The following is a 26,278-nucleotide window of genomic DNA, read 5'->3' on the forward strand; positions in this document are numbered from 1 at the left end:
GCGCTGCCTGTGGTTTTGAGGTGCGAGCTTCTGGGTGTTCTGACACCATGTGTGTGCTCCTACACTATGGACTCTAACCCTCTGAAACTTTAAGCTGAATCAGATGCTGTCTTTAATAAACTCCCTTGCTCATGGCGTTTTAGCACAGCAATAGGAAAAGGGAATTAATACAAATGCTCAGCTTCAGGTCCAGTGAGAGATTCTGCCTCAGGAGAGTAAAGTATAGAGTGAGAGAATAGACCACCCAACACGTGCATTCACACACACTCCCACATGTGCATACCACCACATACACACACTCACACACATGCATACACATATACATACACACGCACATGCAGGCACATACACACATGTCACATATACACTCCCACACATGCCTATCACCACATACACACATGCACACATACTACATACACACACATGCATACACATATACATACACACGCACATGCAGGCACATACACACATGTCACATATACACTCCCACACATGCCTATCACCACATACACACATGCACACATACTACATACACACATACACACATGCAAGCACATACACATGTCACATATACACTCCCACACATACCTACCACCACATACACACATGCACACATACTACATACACACATGCACACACATACACATATACCCCACACACACATACACATATGCATATACATACTATATACACACACAATCACATGCATGCACACACATACACATATACCACACACAACCACACACACTCAGTTTTTATGGGAACAACTCCACTCCAAGGTTTATTTATTGGAATTGAGTTGCTGTAATGTCAGCTCCATCTGTTGTTGGAGCTGGGCTGATAAGAACTTTCTGCTTTCCGTCCCTGTGGTCTTTAACAGACCTCCAACCCATGCTGTGCTTCTGCAGAATTGGGCAGTCCCATGCCCTGCTCCACAACCTTTCTTCTAGGCTACATGTGTCTCTCAGATTACTCAGACTTCGAGAATCAATGGAAGGGAGGTGCGGAATGGTCACCTGCTTCCTTGTGCTTCTCTGACTACACAGGGGCCCAAGCATATGTTAGTCAGGAGTCTTTGGGTTTCAGGACACAAAGCCTAATTTGAACTGGTCTGGGAAAAAAATAGGTGTTTATTAACTCACACAGTCTGATGACAGGAAGGGCAATGGGCCAGCTGGGCACTATGACTAACCAGGGCTTGAGTGTGACTAACCAGGGATTCCAGATTCCACCAGGGCTATGCTGCTGACCCCCGCCTCTCTCTTTTTGGTCAGCATGCTTTCAAGCAGGCTGTCTCCACTGCTGGAGACATTGCTGTCCTTAACTCCCAACTTCCTCATTTTCAGTTCACAATAAGAACAAGGAGACACGGTTGCTGGGTTTAGCAGAGCCCAATGAGTTTCTGGACCAGGGCCCAGAGCCACTTCAGACGGCCTGACCTGGAATGTGCTGGGAAGGATGGTGGATGGTAGCTTTTCCCTAAAACGTAACACTAGAAAGAGTGAAGGAACATTTACCAGAAATCCAGTAGGTGAGTGGGTGAGGGGATGGATGGATACTTGCCTTTCAGCAGTAGATGGAGTAGACAAAAAGAGGAAGAAGGAGGAAAGCCCTGTCCTTACCAGTGCCCACAGTCTTCATATCAGGATGAGACATGCTGTAGAGGTTAGTTATGCTCAGAAGAAATGGTTGGGATATCAGATATGTTGAGAGGCCATGCTCATCTACTCAACCAACTTCTGTGAACCAGCGCTTTCTTTGTTCAGTGGCCCGTTAGACTCAGCAAAGGTATTGGAATGGAAAGCCCTCGTGTGATGTCAAACCTTGTCACTGGTTGGCCAGCTGCTTCCAAAGATAGAGACATAAACGATCTTTAAAAAATATCATCTAGAGCTGGGCATTGGTGGTGAACACCTTTAATCCCAGCACTCAGGAGGCAGAGGCAGGTGGATCTCTGCGAGTTTGAGGCCAGCCTGGTCTACAGATAGTTCCAGGACAGACTACAAATCAATACAGAGAAACCCTGTCTCAAAAAATAAATAAATAAATAAATAAATAAATAAATAAATAAGTAAATAAATAAAATAAAAAATAGCATGTATGCTTCAGCTAGTTAGTACCCCCACCTTACTGTTGCAGGTACTCAAGGCTCTCTTCCCACCCCAGCTCAGGCTTCCAGAGTCTGAGACATTCCACCATCCTCAAAGAAGATTCTTAGTGAGAATTATTAGTCTCCCGTGGCCTTCTGTTTCATCACCCTGAATCCTTGAGGAGAAATGTGTTTCCCACCCCTTTAAGTCATCTCCTTTGTTTCTCTTGGACTTCTCCTTGGGATTCCTTATCTGGTTGACTTCCAGAACTTTTGTTTTATTTGTTTATTAATGAAGCGATCATCTTGATGAAGAGATATGCATTTGTGTATAAGAACTCAGGATGGCATACAGTCTTTCATCCCAATGCTCAAGAAGCAGAGGCAGGATGATCTCTGTTAAGGTCAAGGCCAGCCTGCTCTACAGAGTGACATCCAGGGCAGCCAGTGCTACATCGTGAGACCTTGTCTCAAGAAAAACAAAAAACAAATATAAATAAATAAGGAAGACCAATTCATGGAACTGGAAAGATTGTTTAGTGGTTAAGAGCACTTGCTGGCTGGGCGTTGGTGGCACACACCTTTAATCCCAGCACTTGGGAGACAGAGGCAGGTGAATCTCTGAGTTCAAGGCCAGCCTGGTCTACTGAGCTAGGTCTCCAAAGCAATACAGGCTCCAAAGCCTGTCTCAAAAAACAAACAAACAAAAAAAGAACATTTGCTGTTCTTGCAGAGTACTGGAATTTGTTTTCCAGCTCCCACATAGAGACTCACAACTGTCAATTCAGCTTCTGGCCCTGACACCTTCTTCTGGCTTCCACAGGTACCCAAACACAATGTATGCACATGCAAACACACACACACACACACACACACACACACACACACACACACACACACACACACATGGGTCAGGGGAATGGAGGGGAGACAATAAATCTTTGAAAACAAAACAAAAACTTACTAAGCTTTTCAGGTTTTATGCAGAGCTTTTCTTTCTCAAGGTAACTGAAAGGTCTAAATATGCTAAAAAAAAAAAAAAAAAGCTCTCTATCATTCTTTCATGGTAGAGGTGGTACATCTCCCAAGCCCCAGCCACCTAAAGGCTAAGGCAAGAGGATTATGAATTTGAGGTCAACCTGGGCTACATACTGAGACTCTGCCAAAAAAGAAAGGATGGAAGGAAAGAAGGAAGGCAGAGAGGGAGGGAGAAAGATATAAAAGAGAGAGAGAAGAAAGTTAGGAAGGAAGGAAGGAAGGAAGGAAGGAAGGAAGGAAGGTCTTCACATTTCTTTTGCATCCAAGGCTCAGGAGGGCTGAAGAGATCAGCTGATACTCACACTATACCAGCTGAAGTTGCATGCGGAGGGTTCAGACCCGCATGGACTTGGCCTACAAAAGCCCCCATTTCTCACTAGAATGGGGCCTCCAAACAGATCCTATGACTGCCTGGGCCACTTGTTAAAAGCTGGGTGGTGGAGCACTTGGCAGGCACCTGTGAGGCTCTTGTTATAAGCCCCAGCATCATTTAAAAATGAGAGTGCTGCTCACCGGGCAGGAGCTCTGGCGGGCTGATTGCAAGGCCCTGGTGCTGCCCATGCAGAGAGACTGCTCTAGATGCTCATTTCCAGCTGTCAAGGCACACATCTGCAACCCCAGTACTTGAAAGGCAGAGGCAGGAGGATTAAAAGTTATTTTGGATATATTAACAAGAGTGATATTACATACACTACCGTGTACTTTTTCTTTTAGTTAATGACATATTCTAAGAAGCTTCCTGCACTTGTGTGTGTGTGTGTGGGTGTGTGTGTGCCCACTATGGTGTATACCTCCATGATGGTATAACATTCCATCATGTGGACGTGAGTATACCTCTGTGTCTGTCCTAATTACTAATAGCAGACACTCATCTTTCTAAGGGGGCAACTAGAATAAAGGAGCCAATGCTTGGATCAGGAGCCTCTCCTTGTGTCCAGAAGACTTAAATTTGGTCTGAAGCTGGGCCCCAGAATGTCTCTGGGTATGAATATCCCTCCTAAGACATTTTACATAAAATCATGAATAAGGGTGCCCATTAGCACCGAGGAAGTAATTTCTACAAACCTACAACCATTGATATGTGAATTTATTGAATAAATCACCACCTCATCCCTTCTCAGCATCAAGAGGTAAAAAATTACTCAAAAGTCTGGAAGCCTGGTGAGATGTAGATAAACCCTCCTAGGGTGTAAATGGCTTCATCTTTCCTTTTGTTCTTGGCCACTCTTTTGAAGCTAACTCCTCCATTGCCTTTGAAAGCCTTGATCCCATCTAGCTCTAGTAACACTATTGGGGTAGATGAAATAAATTCATATTGTGACACATAGTGCTTGTCTCTTGGATGAATGATTAAGTGAAAATTACAATCCTGAACATCTCCTTGTATATGCAATCACTGCAAGTCAGGTGAGAGCCATGTATTGAACAGGATACAGGGCTTGGGGTGTGGCTGAGTAACAGAGCACTTGCCTAGCATGAACCCGGGCTCTGGGACCCATCTCAGCACTGCAAAGTAAACAAATTAATTTGGGGTTGGAGAGGTGGCTCAGGAGTTAAGGGTACATGTGGCTCTTCCAGAGGAGTCAAGTTTGGTTCCCAGCACCTACTTCAGGGGACTCACGACTGTCTATAACAACAGTTCCAGAGGATCTGGGCACCCACACACATGTGTACACACACAGAGATACATATATAGAGTAAATAAAAGTTGAGACACTAAAGAAAGAAAATAAAACTAGCTAATTAGCTGATCGTTTAACTGATTAAAGGAGTATACACACAATAACTTATGCCTGAAAGGCTGGGAGTGTAGCTCAATGGTAGATAACTCTGCTTAGCATGTATGAGACCCCAGGCCCAACCTCTAACACCACCAAAGTACAGATAATACTTAGCAGCTGCTTCTTATTAAGGAATTTATGCTTCATGACTCTAGGAAGGTTGTGGATTCAGATTGTAGAAAGCAATGCATTATATTCCTAAAACAGGCATTTGCTACCTGTAATGAGGTAAAATGCTTTTAGGATTTTTATCCCCATGTGGAATATGTTTAATTGCCTTATAAAACTCTACTGAGTTGTCTTTTATCCTGCCACAGACCTCCCAGTTAATCTGTCATCTCTCCTACCTCATTAAACTGGCTCCAACTGGCAATTCTTCATCAAATTCAAAAGAAATGTGAACCCCATCACCACCAAGATCCAGATCTGAAAACAATTAACCTGTGGCTGTGCTTCAAAATACAAAGAGAGCTAATGTCTAATAAAGCCTTGGAATAATATGTTCTTTGAGTCAGCGCTGGAGAAATTGAAGGGCATAAAAACTGTGGAAAAGCTTAGGTGGGAAATAGATTTGATTAGATGTTATTATATGTGTTTTCCTGAATTATTCTGCTACAGTTCTTAGTGAACCTCCCAATTTTACAGTCATTTTCTTGGCCTGATCTGTCTTACTTTAGCTGTCAAGGCTCTGAACAGAACTCAGTTTTACTGGTGGCCTTTAACAGAGGAATTCTGAAAATAAAAGGCTCTAAGTGCCTCCCACAGAGGGTTCCTGCTGACTTTCTGATAGGAATTTCCCAGGATTCTTTCCCAACATCTTCTCTGACATTCAAGCACAGCTTCTCAGGGCTACAACTTCCCTGACTTAGATTCTCTAACTCCCTGGTCTGTGCCAATTAAAGCAAGCTTTGGGCTGGGCCTGTGATGTAATCTTGAAAATACATTTCAAAATGTTGACACTCTCTGAGGCAATACCGTTCTTGCTCTTCATCTCTTCCGTTCACTTTCCTATTCTCCTCTTTCTCGTCTTTGAACTCCATGTGTTTGGCATCATTTGGGATGTTCTCTCTGGTATTTTGGTTACTGTCATGAGAAACATAGAGCCTGGTGTCTTTCTCCAACACTCTCCACTATAGTTTTTGAGACAGGATCTCTCACTGAATCCAGAACTTGGCAGTTTCAACAAGACTGGTTGGCAAGCAATTCCCCAGGACCTACCTTTCTCCCTGCTACCCAGTCTGGGGTTCCAGATGCAGGCCACCATGCTGGGTTTTTACATAAGTTCTGGGGGTCTGTACAGTTTATCCACTGCCCAAGTGCTGTCTTTTCATGGAAACATTTTTGGGGTGCCAGAGATTGAATCTAAGGCCTTATACATGAGAGGCAACACTGCACCCCTGAGTCACACTCCCAGCCTCTCTCAGAAACAAGAAAACTTCAATTTAAGTAGGAATCTATTATTTCCAGATACACTGATTTATAAGATTAATCATCTCTTTGATTTTGAAAAGCCCATTTTGACCAACTTTACATAGCAATTACATGGGGCATTTGCTCCGACTCATTGTCCCTTGTCCCTGTAGTTTGTTATTCTCATTTGCCATCACTCATCTATCTATACGGTTTTTGAATGATAGGCCATAGTTAATATTTTCCAGATATATTATGTAAGTCCATATTACAAAAACAAAACAACAATGAAAAACCTTCCAAGCCAAGTGGTGGTGGCACATGCCTTTAATTCCAACAGAGGCAGAGGCAGGCTATGCATTCAAGGCCAACCCAGTCTACAGAGTGAGTTCTAGAACAGCCAAGGCTACACAGAGAAAACTTGTCTTGGAAAACAAACAAAAAACCTACCTTGTAAATGTTAAATTTTTAAAAGTAGGGGAGAAAGGAAAGAGGAATGGAAAGAAGAAGGGAGGGTGATAGGAAGAAGAGGGAGGAAGAGAGGGATGCGGTAGAAAGGACTGGAGGGAGGGAAGAAGGGAAAGAAGGAAAGAAAGAAAAGTCAAAGCGGGTGAAGGATGTTTACAAGGTAAAGAGTTCCACATACTTTGGAACCCAAGGACAGACTGGATCTTTTGCTACGGTCATACTATTCTGTTTGTCTTTGTTGGAGCCAGGGTCTTATTGCAGAAATTTGTTTGCACTGCAAGTATTTATTTGCCAAGTCACCTTCTGACTAATTTAATAAAGAGCGGAATGGTCAATAGGTAGGCAGGAGAGGATAGGCAGAATTTCCAGGGACAGAGAGGAAGAGGAGGAGGAATCTAGAGTTTTAGATTTCACCAGCAGACTGAAAGGAAGTCGGACGTGCGGCACTGAAGAAAGGCAAAAGCCACTTAGCACAATGCACATTAATAGAAGCAGGTTCATTTCAGTTGTAAGAGCTACTCAGGGACAAGCCTAAGCTAACGGCCAAGCTTTCACAATTAATAAAAGTCTCCATGTCATTATTTGGGAGCTGGCGATCCAAAGAGTCTGACAAGAAAGCTTGCTACAGGGTGTCCTGCAGCCCAGGCTGATCCTGAATGCTGATCCTGTAGCCAAAAAGGATCTTAAACTTCTGAATCTCTTCCTTGAAGTTACAGGACTCCAAAAATGTGCCACCACACCTAGGCCAACTGAGTCTTCAACAAAAAGGACACCTCTTTAGTTACCTGTCAGTATCTCTCTCAGCAGATCTCATACTCCCCACCTTTATTTGAAAATAGGCTGTACTGGCCAGGCAGTGGTAGCGCATGCTTTTTATCCCAGCACTTGGGAAGCAGAGGCAGGCAGAGCTCTGAGTTTGAGGCCAGCCTGATCTGTAAAGTGAGTGCTGGGCCAGCCAGAGGTGTCTTGTCAAGGTGTCAAGAGAGAGAAACTGTCTTGAAGAGAGAGAGAGATAGAGAGAACAAAGAAAGAAAGAAGGAAAGGAAGGAAGGAAGGAGGGAAGGAGGGAAGGAAGGAAGGAGGCTGTACCCTTCGGCCATCTGTTCCCATGGTGACAACAGAGGCAAGCAGTTGTGGGTCATGTGCTCAGAGCTCATGACAAATGTCCTCCAACTTCAGAGGATGCTGTCTGTGCACAGGGCCACATTTTCTTCTGCTTACTTTTGGGATCAATATGACAGGTCCTCTTTTACTCTGTCACCCCTTATAACTATGCCTCCAAATTGTATTCACTTTCAGTTCTCACATTTGCCGGGGGAGTGGACTTGATCTCAACAAAAATAAGCCTTGTTGTCTAGTGTTTATCACCCCAAGGGGCTACCTTCAATACTTTGTCCAGGTAACAGACCCTTCTCAGGGCCTCTGGCTGACCTCAGGGACAACATGAAGGATATAAAGAGACCTGTTGTTTCCAACCTCAGCTGATTGTGTGACTGCACACCCAGACGAACCCTGCAAATCTGCTGTCAGGTCCCTTCAGTTCTGCCTCTTAATTACATGGTAAATTGCCGTGGGCGGCTGCCCTTTGACACTGGCTGTTTAGGTACACAGATTGTATCTCAGTGTCTCCAAAGACCCCATATCACTTGCTGTTCTCAGTGCTGCCACAAGATACCTGACAAGCAGCAACTTCCAGAAGGAGGGTTTGTTTTGGTTTGACAGGGTATTGTCCATCATGGTGGGGAAAGCAGAGGAACAGGAATAAAATGAGTTGGTCACATTGAGTTCACAGTCAGAACCCAGAAATGTCTGTGTTCAGCTCGTTTCGTTATCTTCCCATTTTTATTCAGTCTGAGACCTCAGCTCCCGGGATGGGGCCACCCATATTTAGGGTGGGGCTTCCCTCTCCAGTTAAACACCTCTGGAACCCTCATAGACACTCACGGAGATGTCATCCAGACAAATGGACCAGGAAACACTAGAATTTCCACTTTCATTACCAATTGCCTCTTTAGACGTCTATCTACCAAAGGGAAGAAATACGGTGGTGCTCTGAGTCCTTTACTAATCCAGGATAGAAAGATTCAGGAAAAGAAAACTCCTGGTATTCACCACAGTTTAATGTGTGGTTCCTTTACAGATTTGCTAGAAGGCCTTATGCAGATACAGGACCCCTTCAATGTAAGTCACATAAACACTCCCCACATGTAACATTACATATGGGCACTCCATGTTGGCCCTAGTCTAAACAGAGGCCTGGAGATATTCCAGAACCAACCGTTCAGATTCTTAGTTCTTGCTATAGGAGCTACTGTTACAAGAAAATAGCTCCAAGCTGGATGTGGTGGTAGTACATGCCTGAAGTTCCAGCACTTGGAAGGCAGAAGCAGGAGAATGGTTGCAATTTGAACCCAGCCTGGTCTAGATAGTGAGCTGTAGGCCAGCCAAGGCTACATAGCAAGACCCTATCTCAAACAAAGTAAAATGACTCCCAAACTCAGCTGTCTAGTAAGCAAAGGTCCATAGTACTGACTACACAGAACACAGACATCTCTGTCTTCCCTCAAGAAGAATCTGCCCAATGCTCCAAGTTGCTTGAGTGGGGAGGTGCAGACAGGACAGTGACATGAGCAGAGAGCGATGCATTTGTCAGAACTCTATATACTTGGTTCACTGTGCAGTCAGCATGAGCTCAGAATCCTATAGGCCTTTGCTAACAGCTTTAATCACAGGAAAAGGGAAAGATGACTTTGGCATGCTTTGTCTGTGATTTCCACATTTTCCCCATAGCACTGGGAAATTTGTTTCCAACTAGTGTAAGACTTAGACTTCTTCTTAGACTGTGAAGGTCCAGGGCTTCCTATTGGCATCTACTCCTCCCCTCTGGTTCTGACAGAAGTGCCAGATCAGGACAATGTTCTAAGGGGAGCAGCCCTGCATCCCTGGCTAAGAAAAAAAAAAAAAAGGCAGAGTACTTAAAAGAATTGTTTTTCACATGAGGGCCATTGAAATGACTCAGTGGGTAAGAGCCCTAATCACCTGAGTTCAATTCCGCAGAACCCATGATGGAGGCACCTACTCCTGCTCCCTGCACATGTGCTGTGGCTCTTACACACACACACACACACACACACACACACACACACACACAGAAATGAGAATAAGTCATAAAGGGAGGGGCTGGGGTCACAGCGCTGTGATGGAGTGCTTGCCCCTCATCCATGAAGCTGTAACTGAGAAGTGGGTGGGTAGTTGGGAGTGTTGTTAACAGGCAGGAGGAGTCCAAGGCAGTCACCATCTGCTGTGCTCCCTTCTCTCCATCCATGCTCCATCCCTCCCTCCCTCTCCAGCTCTCTCCCTAGTTCTTTATGCTTCTCTCCCCTTCCTCTGTTTCTGTGTCTCAAACTGGGCAGCTTTGCATCTGTTTCCCCCATGCAGCCTTCCTCCTGCCTGTAAGCTTGCTTCTTCCTTTATAGTGTTCCAAATTTCTATTGTGAGGCCCTAGCTCCTGGGCCATCAAGTGCTGGACTCTGTTTGAAAGGCAAGGAAGGGGGAGGAATGGAGCTGGCCAAAACGGAATTCTTTTTAATAGCTGGAGGGGAGGAGGAGAGGAGAGAGTGGCATTAATATCTTTGTCCCCACCATCTAGCAGATCACCAGAGTGGGCCGGTGTCATTGTGAGTTGTGTGTGCTCTAAGAGTTTGTGTCTGTGTCCATGAGCCGGGTGAACTTGCACACACTGAGGAAGGAAGACTCCAGGTCATAAGTGCTCTCATATGCTGCCTTGAGGATTCATCCCAAATCAACCTTGGCAATGTCTGGGGTCCAGCTCCTGACTTCTGCAGTGGTAGATCAGACTCCCAGGGGAGGTTTTAACTTTGATAACTATTAGCCTTGTCTGTTCCCAATCATACACGCCAGGATAAAAAAACAAATCTGTATCATAAAATAATCTACTGTCTTCAGCATATCCAGCACATAGCTGCTCAGACTCAAATCCTTTAAACAAACCACTCCACCTCCCTCCCACACACATCACAGACTGACTGCTGATAGCATTTAGCAGCCCAGCCAAGTCCTGGAATCCGTTCTGACCACCTCCTGCCTCTCCACCCTCCCTTACTCATCTTTTTCTGCTCATCCTTATTTTCTTTGCAATCCATCTCCCTCTGCTACTCCTACACAAAGCCTTTTTAAGCTCCTGCCCAATGCACACATCTATTCTCTCCCAGTGGTATCCCTTCCTCAGTCCTGACCCTGATGGGAGGCTCTGACATACAACCTCACCACTTACCTGGTTCTGTGAACTACCTTCTGCTCACACCAGCTGTGAGTCAGGGATTTCTCATTTTATGCCTTTGCCCAGTGGTACCCATGTGTATTCATGTGCTAAAGTTGCCGTGACAGCCTACCATAACATGGCTACAAGCTAGAAGGATTGCCATTTGGTCAAGTGGGTCTAAGGACTACCCTCAGAACTTTCCTGAACTCTACACAGAGCATTTTCAATCTTTTTCTATGTGTTTCAAGTGGGTTTTCTAAATGCCTGAATGGGCTCATTATATTATGTCCCTCCAAAACCACAGCAGGAAGGGAAGTCTGGAAAGACATCTAGACCTTTGAGTAGACATGTGACATCCTGCCCACCTAACTAAGGAAGATTTGTGTGATAAGGAAGGTCACAAGATGGGGCAGTGGTGAAAATCAGGTTGCCTGGGAGAAACTCACCTCCCATGTTGCCTACTGATCCCTGAGATCAGAGCCGGATCTTTGCATCAGTCTCCCAACCCCAGCTAGGCACATAACAGAAATACAAGTAGGAAAGGATGTGATCACAGCTATATCCTAGAAAATTTTTAATGGACATAAGAGAGGAGACAGACCTGAGACAGGGACTTAAAGGTTTGTGCTCTGGAGTAGGGGTGGAGAGGATGGCTTTGGAAGGTAGGGGAGGAAAATCTCCAAGAGTCTGTCTACCACCACTGTTGCCTTCAGCCTGGTGTGTGGAAAGACAGGAAAATGAAGGCACACAACTTGGGTGGCTGACTTTCCCAAGAATCCAAAAGCCAAATATGTCCCCATCACCGACTTCCCTGGAGTTTTAATTACTTAACATTAAAAAAAAAAAAAAAAGTTTATGTGAGCCAGGCATTATTGGCTCATGCCTTCAGTCCCAGCACTCAGGAGGCAGAGGCAGGTGAATCTCTGTGAGTTCAAGGCCAGCCTGGTCTACAGAGCTAGTTCCAGGACAGGCTCCAAAACAATACAGAAAAACCCTGTCTTGAAAAACCAAACCCCCCCAAAAAAAATTTTTTTTAATTAAAAAATGTTTATGTGTGTTTGCCTCCATTGTACACACCACAAATGTGTAGTGATTGTAGGAGTCCAGAAGAGGGCATCAGATCCCATAGAACAAGATTTAGAGTCAGTTGTGAACTGCTGTGTGGGTGCTAGGAACTGAATACTTGCCCTCTGTAAAAGCAACAAATGCTCTTAACTGCTGAACCATTTCTCCAGTCCTGGAGTTCTATTTATTGGTTAAGGCATTTTCTCTGAATCCAAGATAATGGCTTGGGTTTGGATTTGCATTTGATTTTATAGTGTGTGCGAGTGCCTGTGCCTGTGTATGAATAAATATCAATTATCTTTCTAACTAAGCAAACCAGGCCATCCAACCTGTCTATTCAGTGTATGGAGAGTGTAGCAGAAATTTTTATAGGACCTGCAGAGAAGCCCCACTGAACAGAAATCCTTACAAAAAAAAAATTAAACAAGTCAGATTTTAGGCTGTTAGTTCTCAAGTGGGAACTCTTTTGGGGAACAGTCCTTGAGATGCCCGTGGGTCACATGGTTGCCTAGAAGGGCCTTAATTTCTAAGCACAGGCACAGGCCTACAGAATCAACTGCTTTAAAATGAGTTTGGACCGCAAGAGTCTTCTAAAAACTCATTTAAAATTGCATCAGACAACTTTTCTGCTCTCATTTTCCTGTGATTGGAGTCTGTTTCCCTCTTCCTAAATAGAAGGATGCTGAAAAGACCTTTGAGAATAGAGCAGGAGACAAAGCACACAGGTTTCTGACCCAGTCCTCAGTACTGTAGTGAAGGAAGCTTTTCCCCTTGGGAGGAGGCATAAGTCTTGTGGGCAGCTGGAGCTAGCTTTATGCCTACACACACACACACACACACACACACACACACACATGGATATGTGCATGGGCTGTGAGTGTGCAAAATGTATGCACAAGCCCAAAAGTGCCTATGTACATATGTTCTTAGACTAATTACTGATCTCTTGAAAGTTCCTGAATTCCCTTCCTGTTTTGGTTTTGTTGTTTGCTTTTGAGACAAGGTCTCATTCTGTAGCCTAAACTGCCCTAGAACTCTCTATATAACCCATGCTGGCATTAAGGTAATCTCTCCTGCCTCAGTCTCTCAAGTGCTGGAATTATAGGCATAAGCCACCATACCAGCTTGAAGTCTCATTTTTGCCATCTACTTATTTCATAAAAATAAAATTATAATGTTGCCCATATTTCTTTTAACTTGGATTCTGTTGTTTTAGGATTCACTTGGTAATTTTATTTATGCATATGACGTGTGTATGCCACATATGTGCATGCCTGAGGAGGCCAGAAGAGGATGTCCTATCACCTTGAGCTGGAATGGTGAACCACCTGCAGTGAGTGGGTGCTGAGAACTGAACTCAGGTCTCAGGTCCTCTCCAACAGCAGCAAGAGGTCCTAATTACGGAGCCATCTCCAGCCCCCTGCCTTCCTTGGAGACAAGTCTTGTGTATCCCAGGCTCTCTTCAGTGTCTCGGTGTAGCCTAGGATGTTACTGAACTCCTGGTTCTCTTGCCTCCACCCACCAAATGCTGGGATTGCAGCAGTCTATCAGGATGCTAGGTTTATGTGGTGTTGGTGATGGAACCACAGCTTTGTAGATGCTAGACAAGTACTACATTCCCAGCCCAATAGTGCCCCTGTTGTTTGGGGTTTTAAAAATATTATTAGTGATTCAGTATGTATGAAGTAGAGAACAATGAAGACACATGACAGACACTGATGGAACAATAGCTATTATTGTGAACAGGATCGTTCCTCCTTACCCCAGGCTTAGAGGAAGAGGATCAGGCAAAAACAGCAAAGTGCTGTCTCATCCCAGCTACCGGGTGGAGAGTTTGCTTGGACCCTCCATTGGGTTCTAATCCCACGCTGAAGCTCAGAGGTCCAGGGTGCTTTTGTAGTCTTCATCTTTTCTGTCTTCCTAGAGCTCTGTTCTGCTTCTCATCTGCAAACTAGATTGCCCTAGATCCCCAGAACACTGTGTCCTGGAGCTCTTAGCATGTATAGGTGTATGTCAGTGTATGTATGCATGTATTCATGTGTGTGTACATATGTGTGTGTTTTAGTTTGAGTGCATGTAAGTGTATGAAAGTATGTGTGTGTGTGTGTCTATGTTCATAAGTATGGGTTTTAGTGTGTGCGTGTATATATGTATGTAAGTGTATACATATATGTGTGTGCATGCATGTAACACATGAGTGAATGAGTGTCTGTTGAGTGACACATTAGTGTGTGTGTGTAAGGAGTATGGTTTTTTCTGCCCGCCGCCTAGGACTATCTCACTACATGTGTGTGTGTAGAGCAAAGAACAACATCACATATCATTTCAGGCACGTTCCATCTTGTATTTTGAAGCCATGTCTCATTGACCTGTAACTCTGTAGTAGACTAGACTAGATGGCTAGGCAGCCAGACGGTTACTGTGAGTTAACCACCACACAGAGTTTTCTGAAGCTCTCTCTCTGTCTCTCTCTCTCTCTAAGGGGTTGTCATTTGGATTTTGGTTTCCACAAAGCAGCCCTAAACCTAGTGTGATCATTTGTTGAATTGCATCAGCCTGGATCTGGTTGTGCTCCAGGGGTCCTGTGGTTGAAACCTTTTCTATTCACAGTAGCAATCTCAACTGGCAACTTTATATATTTGTTTCTTACATTTTAACCTCCCAAATAGACTTGATTAGCAGTCTTTTGTGCTACCTTTAGCCCTGCTGAGGTGTAGGTGTGTTTTAACAAATAAAAAACTGATTGCATATTGATTCCTCTGTTTTCCCTGCTAGACTAGAAGCCAGACCACCTACACCTTTTTGTTTGCTGGATGGATTACTAAATTGTCTGCAAAGAATAGTTACTTGGTAAATGAGGATGTAATTAAAACAATGACAACTTCCTTTGAGTTGAGTTTGAGAACTCAGACACCAGCTTGCAAGGAAGCCCTGGGGAATCCCCTCTCTTTGGATCTTCTTTTCCACCATGTCCTCAAGAGTCCAGTCCCCATCTCTAAAGATAAGCTAAATGTAACATGAGGTTCCTGCAGCCATTTGCCCCCAAATAAACACATAGATACTGTATTAATTATAAAGCTGTTGACCGATGAATAAGGCTTCTTATTGGCCAGCTATGTCTTAATTATTAACCCATTTCTATCAATCTACATATTACCATGAGCTGTGGCTTACCTGGTAATGCCCTGACATATTGTTACTCCTTCAGCATCATCAAAAGTGTCCAGTGGGCCTCCCTACCTACCTTTCCCCAAATTCTTCTCATCTCCTAGCCCTGCCTATCTTCTGCCAGGCCAATCAATGTTTTATTCATCAACCAATAGGAGAAACATATACACAGAAGGACACAACATTATCCCCACTTTGCAGATGAGAAAGCTGAGTCTGGAAAGTATTGAATTGGTGCTGTAGAATATTGTTTTAAGGTGTGTTATTTTTGTTTATGCTACAGAACATTTATTTAATGATGTAAAGATGTGTTGCATTTGTTTAACTCTGTGAAGCTGTGATTCTTTGCCTGTCTAAAATGCCTGATAGCATAATAAAGAGCTGAACGACCAGAGAGTATATATAAATGAAGGAGAGAGATTTGGAAGGAGGGAGCAAGATAGAACAAGGAGAGGAGGACATTAGCGACCAGCTACCCAGTCACCCAGCCACCCAACTAGCCATGGAGTAAGAGAGAGAGTGTAAGATATACAGAAGAAAAGGAAAAAGCCCAGAGGCAAAAGGTAGTCAGGACAATTATTTAAGAAAAGCTGGCAAAAAATAATTCAAGCTAAGGCCAGGCATTTATAAGAAAGAATAAGACTCTGTGTGTAATTTATTTGGGAGCTGGGTGGTGGGTCCCCGATGAGTAGAGTAAAAAGAGTAAGAAAACAACCAACTAAAAGCTAGCAAGTGATATATATATATGTTCTTTAAAGATGTATTTATTTATTTCATTACTATTATTTTTGAGACACAGTCTCTCTACATACCACATAGCCCTGGCTGTTTTGAAACTCACTATGTAGACCAGGCTGTCCTTGAATTCATAGACATCTGCCTGTCTCTGCCACCCTTATGCTGGGACTAAAGGCATTTGCCATTATACTTGGCAAGACTTATTTACTGTTATCTTACATGGATGTGTGGCTACCACATAGGTGAAAAAACAAAACAAAACAAAAAATAATGATGTTGTTTTTGAACACTCTTTAGCTCAGGCTGGCCTAGAACTCATAGCCGTCCTTTCTAGCTCAGCCCCTTCGTGCTGGGATTACAGGTATGAGCCACCACAGTCTCCTCAGGGGGCACCTAGGGAGGCTCCCCCATCTCAGGAAGGATAGAGAGGTAAAGGTAAAAAGTGAGGTCTAGGCCAGTTTGAGGAGTATCCTTTGTCATTTAAAATGTGAAGCTTTCTCTATCCCAGGTTGAGAGGCATCCTGGAGGGGGAAGACCCCTGCCACCATTGCTGCTACAGGCCCTCTCAGGGCCTGGAATGTTCATCTGCCCCAAGCATAAGAAAGCTGGGCCTCAGGAAGGATGAGACACTACCTGGAGTAGGTCATGCTGGGTGGGTGACATCCTGCTCTGCTCCTCCAAACCCTGGGCAGGGCTTCCCATCCAGAGGAAGCAGGCCCCATCAGCTTATCCTCGGGTGAGGCTTCCGAGAGCCAGTGTTTAAAGGCAAATCATTGTTCTGAAGTTCCGCTAATTTTTTGTAACCACCCAGCTGAGAATGCCTCCAAGAACAGAATGGTATGTTTTTGTTTTTTTGTTTTGTTTTTTTTTAATCCTATGATCCAAAGGCAATTCAAAGTAGGATAGATTCTGAGGCTGCCCATACAGAGGTTCTGGTTAGGATGAGAAAGAAGGCCGGACTCACTGACCACTCAGGGGTGGTAAGTGGTGGGTTCTATTCTCAAAGTACTGAGGGTCATACACATACATCCCAGGTGTTAGACTCACACACAGAGGTGTGTGTGTGTGTGTGTGTGTGTGTGTGTGTGTATATATATTCATGTCCCCATAAATGAGGCTAAGGGTCAGAATTGTGAGTTCTGCTCATGCAAAATGCAAGTCTTGTTCCAAAAAGAATTAATGATAGTGTTTCTGAGCCAAATGGGAGGCTGTGGCCTAAGAACACAGATTCAGCTGAATGACATGACTCACTATGGAAGCAGCAACATGAACTTCTGTGGTCCTAGGATAAGAGAGAGGCACAGATCAGTGTATTTCACAGAACACTGGTGGGGACAATGAGTAGGCAGCTTACAGCAACAGTGTCTGCTATAGAGTTTAGATGTTATTTGTTGAGTGCTTAGCCTTGGGGGTCGGGGAAAAGAATTTTTTTTATTTGTTTGTTTTTTGTTCTGTTTTGTTTTTTGAAACAATATTCTGTATAGCAGCTCTGGCTGTCCTGGAACTCACTCTGAAGACCAGGCTGGCCCCAAACTCATAGAGATCTGCCTGCCTCTGCCTCCAGAGTGCTGGGATTAAAGGTGTGCGCTCCCACTGCCCAGCTTAATGTTTTTGTTGTATTTTTGTTTTTAGTTACTACAGCCAAAAGTTTCACCTTATAGTCAAAGAATGTTAAATTGGGCACAGAGATTGGTGATAAATGACTATTCAGAAGATTAAAGACAGACCAAGATAATTTTGGTTCTTGGATTTGCAACATTCCCACTAATTATAGTCAGCTCTGATCAGTCATCAATCTGCAGAACTGTCAGTCCCCAGCCCCCAGTGAGGATGAGACACCATTGTAGGGCTGAGGTTAGACACTGCTGTAGGAGATTTGGTCCTGTAGGGTCTAAGTATTCACACACTGAAATGTGTGTTTCTAACTGGTTACCTGCACGCTTGTGTGATGACAGATTACACGGGCTGCCCATCTCGTGGTCATCACCTTCCTTTCTTGCTGGCCAAGAACCCAGTTTGCACATTTGTTCCTCTTTTGGTGGCCATATGCTGAGAGCTTCCCCACCCCAGGAGGCAGACCTGGGAAGTACTGATACATTTAATCTCTTTTCCGTGATTGATTTGGGAATAGGTTCACATTGCAAGTTGACCAGTGAGAGTTTGAGAATCAGCCGGGGCAGGGATTGCTTTGAGGGCTTCTCTCAAAGGTGAAGGGAAGCTGGGCATGGTGGTGCCTGGCTGTAATTCCAATACACAGGAGGCTGAGGCAGGAGGACCACAAGTTCAAGGCCTATGCCGGCTACCTAGAGGAAAAATAAAAAAATAAAAAAAAAATTAATTGAGGAAGTAAAGAGGGAAATTCTTCCCCTTTCTCAATTCTGGACGTTTTCATGACTCATGGCGCTTCTGTGACCATCTCAGAAACAAAGAGGAAAGTCTAGAGAATTACAGAGCTTGACTGGTGTGATGGGGCCAGTGAATCGGCCACCTTTAATGCCACCCTAGTTTGAAACTTTGTATTACACCAACCAATCCATCTTCTGGGTTTTTGTTTGTTTGTTTTTGTGCTTTTTTTTTGTTTTGAGATAGGGTCTTACTATGTATCCCCGACTGACCTGGAACTCACTATGTAGACCATGTTGACCTCAAACTCACAATGATCCACACATGTCCTCTCACTGAAAGCTGAGATTAAAAAAAAAAAAAAAAAAAAAAAAGCCTAGCCCTTCTTCTATTTTTAAAGCCTCTACTTACTAATCTATTACCTGCATCCTCAAATATCCTAACTGGCATTCCCCACTAAGGGTGACAATGGGGATATTGTTTCCATAGTTGTTCTCAGCTCCTATATGTCTGAGCCATTTCCCATGCCCCTCTCTTCATGTTTGTACTGGTGCTGATCCAAATGAAGTCACCCCAGATTCATCCTCACAATGCCCTAAGTTGCTGCACCCCCAAGACCTCCTTCACTGTCGCCATGCTGTCATCGTTGGTCATTGTTACAATCTGTCTCCATGTGCTCAAACACTCAACGCTGTGTTGTCTATGGGATGTTGTACTCTATCCCTGTGACTGCCTGCTACCGGCCCAGTTCCCTCTCCCAATAGATCATCCTGGGAGTCCTGCCTTCTCCCAAGCTTGGTTCTCATTTCAGTTGCTCTGCCCTGTGAACACACACACTGCTCAACAGAAGAACCATGTACATCAACAGAGTCTGGTCAGTAGCCAGGAACTAGAACTTGGGCTAAGAGACTTAGTCATCTCACTCCAGCTAGGTGAGAAGATGCAACAAAAGTGATAAGGAATCAGTCACAGTCGTTGATTTATTTGTGCCCGAGACACCTGTCTAAAACTGTCCCTGATGCAGTATTTGTGAGTATACTTAGCCACAGGATGACAGCTCTCTGTATCTCCAACGAAAGGAAATGAAAACTTACTGTTGCTGGGAGGGAGGTGGTATTTTTCCCCCCTGAAGATTTGATCTGCTCTTTCAAACATGGAATAAAAAATGTAAAGGCATTTCTGGAGTTGTAGGAATAATATCAAGCATCGTTTCTCTTTTCAGAGAAGCTATGAATACGAATTGGAGCAATGACACATTAAGAATGTTTGTCTGGCTAGCATAAGGGCCTGGCCTGGGTTCACTCTCCAGCACTGGGGGGATTTGAGCTGTGAGAGGAAAGTAATTATTTAAAGCACTTCATGGATGCTGGATGTGGTGGTTGTCCTAGCATTTGGTTGATGTCAGAGGATCAAGAATTCAAGATCATACTATCTATGTGTGAGTTAAAAGCAAACATGAGTTACATAAGATCCTATCTCAAAAACCAAACAAACAAGGGTTGAAGAGATGGCTCAGTAGTTAAGAGTTTTTCCTGCCCTTGCAGAAGACAAGAGTGCAAATCTTAGTACCCCTGTCAGATAGTTCAAAACCATCTGAAACTCCAGCTCCAGGGAACCCAATGCCCTCTCCTGGCCTCTTTGGACACCCCACCCCTGCTATACACACACTCATAAATAAATAAAATAATTTTTAAAACAAAACAGAAGAAAGTCATTTATGGAGATGGGCCTTTTGGCACATGGTAATACTTGGAGGCTGAGGCAGAAGGGTTGCTTCAACCTCAGCTGAGACCAGTTTAATCTACATAGCGAATTCTAGAGCAACATGAGTTATAATGAGTCCCTACCTCAAAACGCTAAAATTAGGGTCACTTTATATAAAAATGCAGTGCTTGGCTGCATGGTGGTGGTACATACCTCTAATCCCAGCACTCATGAGGCAGAGGCAGGCAGATTTCTATGAGTTCCAGGCTAGCCTGGTCTACAGAGTGAGTTCCAGGACAGGCTTCAAAGCTACACCGAGAAACCTTGTCTCAAAAAACAAAGAAACAAACAAACAAACAAAAAGGAAGAAGTGTGTGTGTGTGTGTTAAAATTTAAGACAGGTTACATTATTCAAATATAGTCTTCATATAAAAGGAGATTTCCCTCTTGTAACTAATAATAGCAGCCTGTGGTCTGGAATGTCTTTTAACATTCCACATCAGAGTTCTTTGAACATTTGTGCAATAGTAATAAATCATAGATCTTTGTGGGATGGAAAGTCTTCTCTGGAACTTGACATGCAAGCAGATGTTGAAAGTCACTGACAGCATGCTGGAGCTGAAGGGTTCACAGATAAATATTCCAAGCTCTCCCCCTGCCCAGTGGTGTTACGATATGTTTACACACTGGCACTGTGGCAATCACCATTTTGAAGATGGAAGTGACATGTCCAGTTGGATAAGTATCATCCTACAAACACTCTCAGTTGTCTTGTGTCTTGGGGTCCTTATCATGAAAGGGTGCCCTTCTCTCTTCTGTTCAAATAAATTTAGCCTGTAACCCTGTCCTGTGTGGAGTGTGGCCAAGAACCTTCTGTGGCATTGTTACCACATGGTCTTCCTAGGAGTCCATGTCTCAGAAGATCCCTGGTATCCCCCTGCTTCTTGTTCTAACCTCTTTCTAGCTCATTCCCTCTTCTAGCCATTCTTCTACCTTCCTCACCTCCTGTGATATGGGACCCACACTTTCTTTACTTTGTTGTGAACCTGTGATTTTAATTGCTGTTACTCACAGGAGTATGGGTAAGGGGTTATCTACAGCATCATAGGAACTTTACGAGCAGCTACACCACTGAAGAAAGTGTCTCTCCCTCACCCTGCAACCATTAACTGCCTATGGATACTCGGGAAGGAGGGGAGCCTCATTAGAGTCTGCCTCTTCTGCAGTGGAATGTTGACTCACCCAGTCTTGTACTGGTCTTGGGAAGTAATCACAACCGCTATGAGTGCCGTGGCCACCTCATTTGTGAAAATCAGCATTCCCCCCACATCCCAGGGCCCTTCTTCCAACTTGTACATTCTTTCCTCCCACTCTTCCATGATGTTCCCTGAACCTTGGAAGGAGTGGTAAAGATGTTGATTTAGGGCTGAACACTCAGCAATTACTTATTCCCAGTATTTTGACCAGTTACAGTGACACACTGTGAGAAAGAAGCTTTTTTGACCAAAGCTGTCTTATGAGCATAGATACAAGTAGGTAGAAGGCAATTTATGAACATAGCATGTCCGTTTAGCACAACAATAGCAATAGCTTCCTAGCTAGAGCTCATGACCTCCCTAGCCAGAAGCTTTTGACCAGATTCACAATGCCAGATGTGAATTCCTTTTTGTGAAGCAAGGCCTCAAATCCAATCAGGAAGTGGTTGGTTACCCTCCTAACAGGCTACTGCTACTGCCAATGGGGACCCACTTTTCTATACCTGAAAGATCTTTAAAGTTACTTTGTTTTCCCGACTTCTACATGAAGGAGTTTCACATCCAACTTTTAAAATAGTAACCCTAGGCCTGGAAAGATGACTCAGCAATTAAGAGCACTTGTTGCTCTTGCAGAAGACTTGGGTTCAGTTCCCAGGACCCACATGGTGGTTCACAGCCATCTGTAATTTTACTTCCAAGGGAGCTGATGCCCTCTTCAGACCTCTGTGGGTATTTCTATCTTCATATCACTACCAACATTTTAAAAACTAAAATACCACATCCGTTTCCTCTTGCTCTTTTTATGGGGAGTGACATGAGACAGGGTCACTCTGTAGAACTCGCTATGCATACCTTCGAAGTTGACTTTGAAGTTGGGACAGTCCTCCCACTACGGCCTATGGAATACTAGAATTATGGGCGTGCCTCCTCATATCCACTTTAAGAATAAAACCGTCTCTTGCCAGGTTTCAACATTTGCAGATAGTGTGACAGCTTTAGAAAGGAACCAGGCTGATCATAGTGGCACACACCTGTGACCCCAGCACCAACAGGAGGATGGCTGAGAGTCTGAGGCCAGCTGAGCTACATCAAGGATTCCAGGCCAGTCTGGGACCCAAAACAGTGAAAATAAAATAAAATAGATGTGATGGTGAATGACTAGTTATTTCTGGTGTGTATGTGGAACTGAAAATGGGAACTAATCTAGAGTCGTTTTGTTGTTGCTTTGTGAAGACAGGATCTCAGTGGGTAATCTAGACTGGCTTTGACCTTGCTCTTATTGCAGGCTGTCAGGAGACTCACAATCCTCCTGCTTCAGCATTAAAAGTGCTGGCATTACAGGTGTGGCCCTCCCTACCCCCATGGCCAGCCTTGGAGTCACCTGTATTGGGTACTGAACTAGATGTGTGTACTTCTGTGCTTGGAGATTCACTCAAAGCCCCAAAAGTGGCCTTAGTATGAGGCTTGTTTGCCTATGGAAATCATTCTAGTCTCTTCCAGACTCAGGGATTACAATACAGTTGAAGCCAGGCTTGGTGGTACAGGCTTGTAATACCAATCCTGGGGAGGGGGTCTGGAAATTGGGGGCTCAAGGCCAGCCTCTGCAAGTTCCAGGAGAGCCTGAGCTACACAAGATCAGGTCTCAAACAATAATAAAAAGGGCTTGAACAGAACTCCTAAGTTAGAAATTAAGTAAAAACAAAGGATGTGCTGACTGACTACACCTTGGAAAGAAAGCTCTGTCAGGGTTGACCAGCAGCAGGTAGATTTGGAGCCACACATGGGTTACCACTCCTTTCCCTTATAGTCACGGGGGTTTTTATTCTGCAAAATGACAGCTGTATAGCTTTCAATCAAGTGGGGCAAATGCACTTGGCTCAAATACCCTTTCTCTTTTTTCCAGCATCTGGGTGGTCCGGTGTGCTGCTTCAGGGGGATGAGGCAACTGCGGATCCTATAAGAACCAACGAAGACATGGCCATCGAGGTAAGATCTTTCTCAGATGACTTCTCTGAGGTCATCTGCCCATCAGAGAGAAGCAGGGACGGGCCCCCTCTGCCCCTCTGGCCTTCTCTCTACTGAGGCAAATAAACACAGGGTTTCCTGAAGTCTGGGAACAGATTGCAAAGCTTTTTAAAATCCTATTGCATTTGTATTTATTGTATGTGAGTGTGCATGAGTGGACCTGTGGTGAGTCAGAACACAAGCGTGGAGGTCAGAGGGCAACTTGTAGGAGTCAGTTCTCTCCTTCCATCATTTGTGCTCTGAGGATTGAATTAAAACGTCAGGTTTGGCTGCAAGCATCTTTACCTGCTGAGCCATCTCACTGGCCCTAGGAAAGTTTTTGAAAGCCAGAACCTATGTCTTGATTTCCAGTGTACCTGCTGTGGGGTATTCATGAACATCTAAGAATAGGCTGAGTTCAAACAGTAGCCTCCATGGGATCAGAGCAGCAGGCATGAATATTCTGAGCTTTGAGAAGTCTGGCCCCACTGTGCATTGTGGAGAAAGGTCATGGAGGCACAGGGCAGCTTTGGTTCAGACTCAGGATTTCCAGTGATGTCAGCAGGAAGGCAGCACATGACCCACTCGGGCGGGAACAGTGATGGCCAGAGGTTTACAAAGTGAGTCATCTGGAAGTTAATGAAATCAGCACCGTTCAAATGAAATGTGTAATCATCGAGTGGATTAAGGACTCCTTAATGAACATTAGCAATGGCTCCACCAGACTGGGATGGATACAAGGAAGAGGCCTCCTCGCTTCTGCTGTGTTATCATTAACAAAGCCTAGATGCAGAGGACTTCCTCCCGTCTTCCCTCGGATGACTTGAATTTTTAATGTGTGCCATTTCTGAGTGTTTTCTTCCTTTTGTTTTGTGTTGTTGTTTTGAGGCAGGGAAAACAGTAGGGGGGACTGGGGAGGGATTGGAAGGAATGGGGGGGGAGGGGAGATTTGATCAACATACTTCATATGCATTGAATGAAGAGTGTATTTCTATTTTGATATATATATATATATGGATTTATCCTACTGGGGGCTTGAACCCAAGACCTTGCTGTTGCCAGGCAAGCACTCTATCAACTAAGCTCCAGTCCCTAATTTTATATTTAAAACAACTTTCTAAATGCATCAGTTTACATAGGAGCATCATATAAACATATTTGATAGTTTAAGGTTGCTCAGTGTAGTGGATTGAATTGTGAATCATAAAACACTGCATCTTGCTGGACAGTGGTGGTGCATGCCTTTAATCCCATCTCTTGGAAGGCAGAAGCAGGTGGATCTCTGTGAGTTCAAGGCCAGCCTGGCCTACACAGTAAGTTCCAGGACAGACTCCAAAGCTACAGAGAAACCCTGTCTCAAAAAACAAAAAAACAAAACAAACAAAGCTAAACAAACAATCAAAAAACCTAAAACAAAACAGAACACTGTATCTCTCGGGGCCTATCTGAGAAGAAAAGGGAGACTAGAGAGGGTGATAAAGGGATGAATAAGATCCAGGTATGCCAGAATGAAACCTGTTAGCACTCAGATGAGATGGCACACCTCTGATCTCCTCCACCATCTGTACATACATGTGCATACCCACACACATGCACACCCACATACAGATCCAAACACATACACGATTAAAAATATTAATTTAAAAACCAGCTGGGTATGGAGGTACATGCCTTTAATCCCAGCACTCTGGAGACAGAGGCAGGAAGATCTCTGTAAATTCCAACAGGGATACATAGAGAGAGAAAAAAAAATCATACCTGGTGATTCTTCCCATAGCCCCAGCACTCAAGAAGCTAAGACAAAAAGCTGATGAGTTCAAGGCCAGGCTGTCAGAGCTGTATAGCAAGGACTTGTTGCAAAACACAAAACCAAACATAAGCATTCCAACTATGGGAAGGGGATGGGTGTAGAGGTCAGAAACTAGAAAGGGACCATTGAGGGTGAGGGGAGACCTTAGGGGAGGGGTGGGCAGTAAACAGTGTGCCACAGAAGTGGGGTAGAAGGGGGTATACACTGGAGGAAGGCCAATGAGAGGAGAGGAGAGGAGGTGCAGGGAGATGAACCAAAACTAAACATAAAGATTCCTTAGAGAAACGTGCTTCTTTGTTAGCTAAGTAAAATAAAGACCATTGTCCCCCACCCTAAGAAACATCTGTCCTAACTTCAGGCAGCTGCCAATTCGATCTTAACTCGGAGAACGCATCTTTGTAGATATAATTAAGAATCTTGAGATGAGATCACTCCACTTTTACCAGATGGTGCTAAAGCCAGTGGCATGTATCTTTCTAAGAGATAAAGAAAGAAGCAGGCACGTGTAGAGGCCATCAGAAGAGACAGAGACTGAAACAGGAGTTCTGCAGCTCCCAGCTGAAACCAAATGGGGAGGCTCAGCTGCCAAAAAAGACTAAACCCCAAACTGATGAAGCTCCAAAAGCTAGAAGGAGCTTCCTGAAAGCCTGGTGAGGAGTTCAGCAATAGCAACCGTGAGTTTAGACAGTGGGATTCCAGAGATTTGAGAAAATGAATTTCTGTGGTTTTAAAGAACTCTGAGGCAATTTGTTTTAGCCGCCCTAGGATGCTAATACACTAAGGTTCATTTGTGGTGGAGGCAAGGCAGATCTTGGTGAGATGGGGCTAGCCTAGTCTTCATAGTGAGTAGCCAGAGCTGCACAGTGAGACCCTGTGTTTCTACTGAGACCAGTACTCACACCTGAAGACTGCACGGATCTATCACAGCGGCTCCCTTCCCTGTGTTCGCCCTTGATGAGCCGTCTTTGCCATTCTTGTTTTCAGGAGAAATGTTTTCTTTATTTCAGCGGAGTTATCACCATTCACCACAAGAAAATGGCAGCCAGACTTCAGGGAGCTTTGAGTTGTCTTTTTCTGTGCCGATGCATATTCAGACACTGAATGAATGAGTGAGTGGTATGG

General features: G+C 44.2%; 1 protein-coding gene across 5 annotated transcripts in view; it reads left to right on the forward strand.

Annotated features, from left to right (window-relative positions):
- Positions 1 to 26,278, forward strand: part of Palm2akap2 (PALM2 and AKAP2 fusion) — a 452,528-nt gene that overhangs the window by 305,326 nt on the left and 120,924 nt on the right. For all 5 annotated transcript variants that reach the window (XM_051187834.1, XM_051187835.1, XM_051187833.1 and 2 more), the window contains one exon: positions 23,246 to 23,328. In XM_051187834.1, the coding sequence (XP_051043791.1) occupies positions 23,246 to 23,328 (83 nt within the window). The remainder of the gene's footprint in view (positions 1 to 23,245; positions 23,329 to 26,278) is intronic.

The sequence above is a fragment of the Phodopus roborovskii genome, unplaced genomic scaffold (genome assembly GCF_943737965.1).
Source record: "Phodopus roborovskii unplaced genomic scaffold, PHOROB, whole genome shotgun sequence".
In the NCBI taxonomy this organism is placed as follows: Eukaryota; Metazoa; Chordata; class Mammalia; order Rodentia; family Cricetidae; genus Phodopus; species Phodopus roborovskii.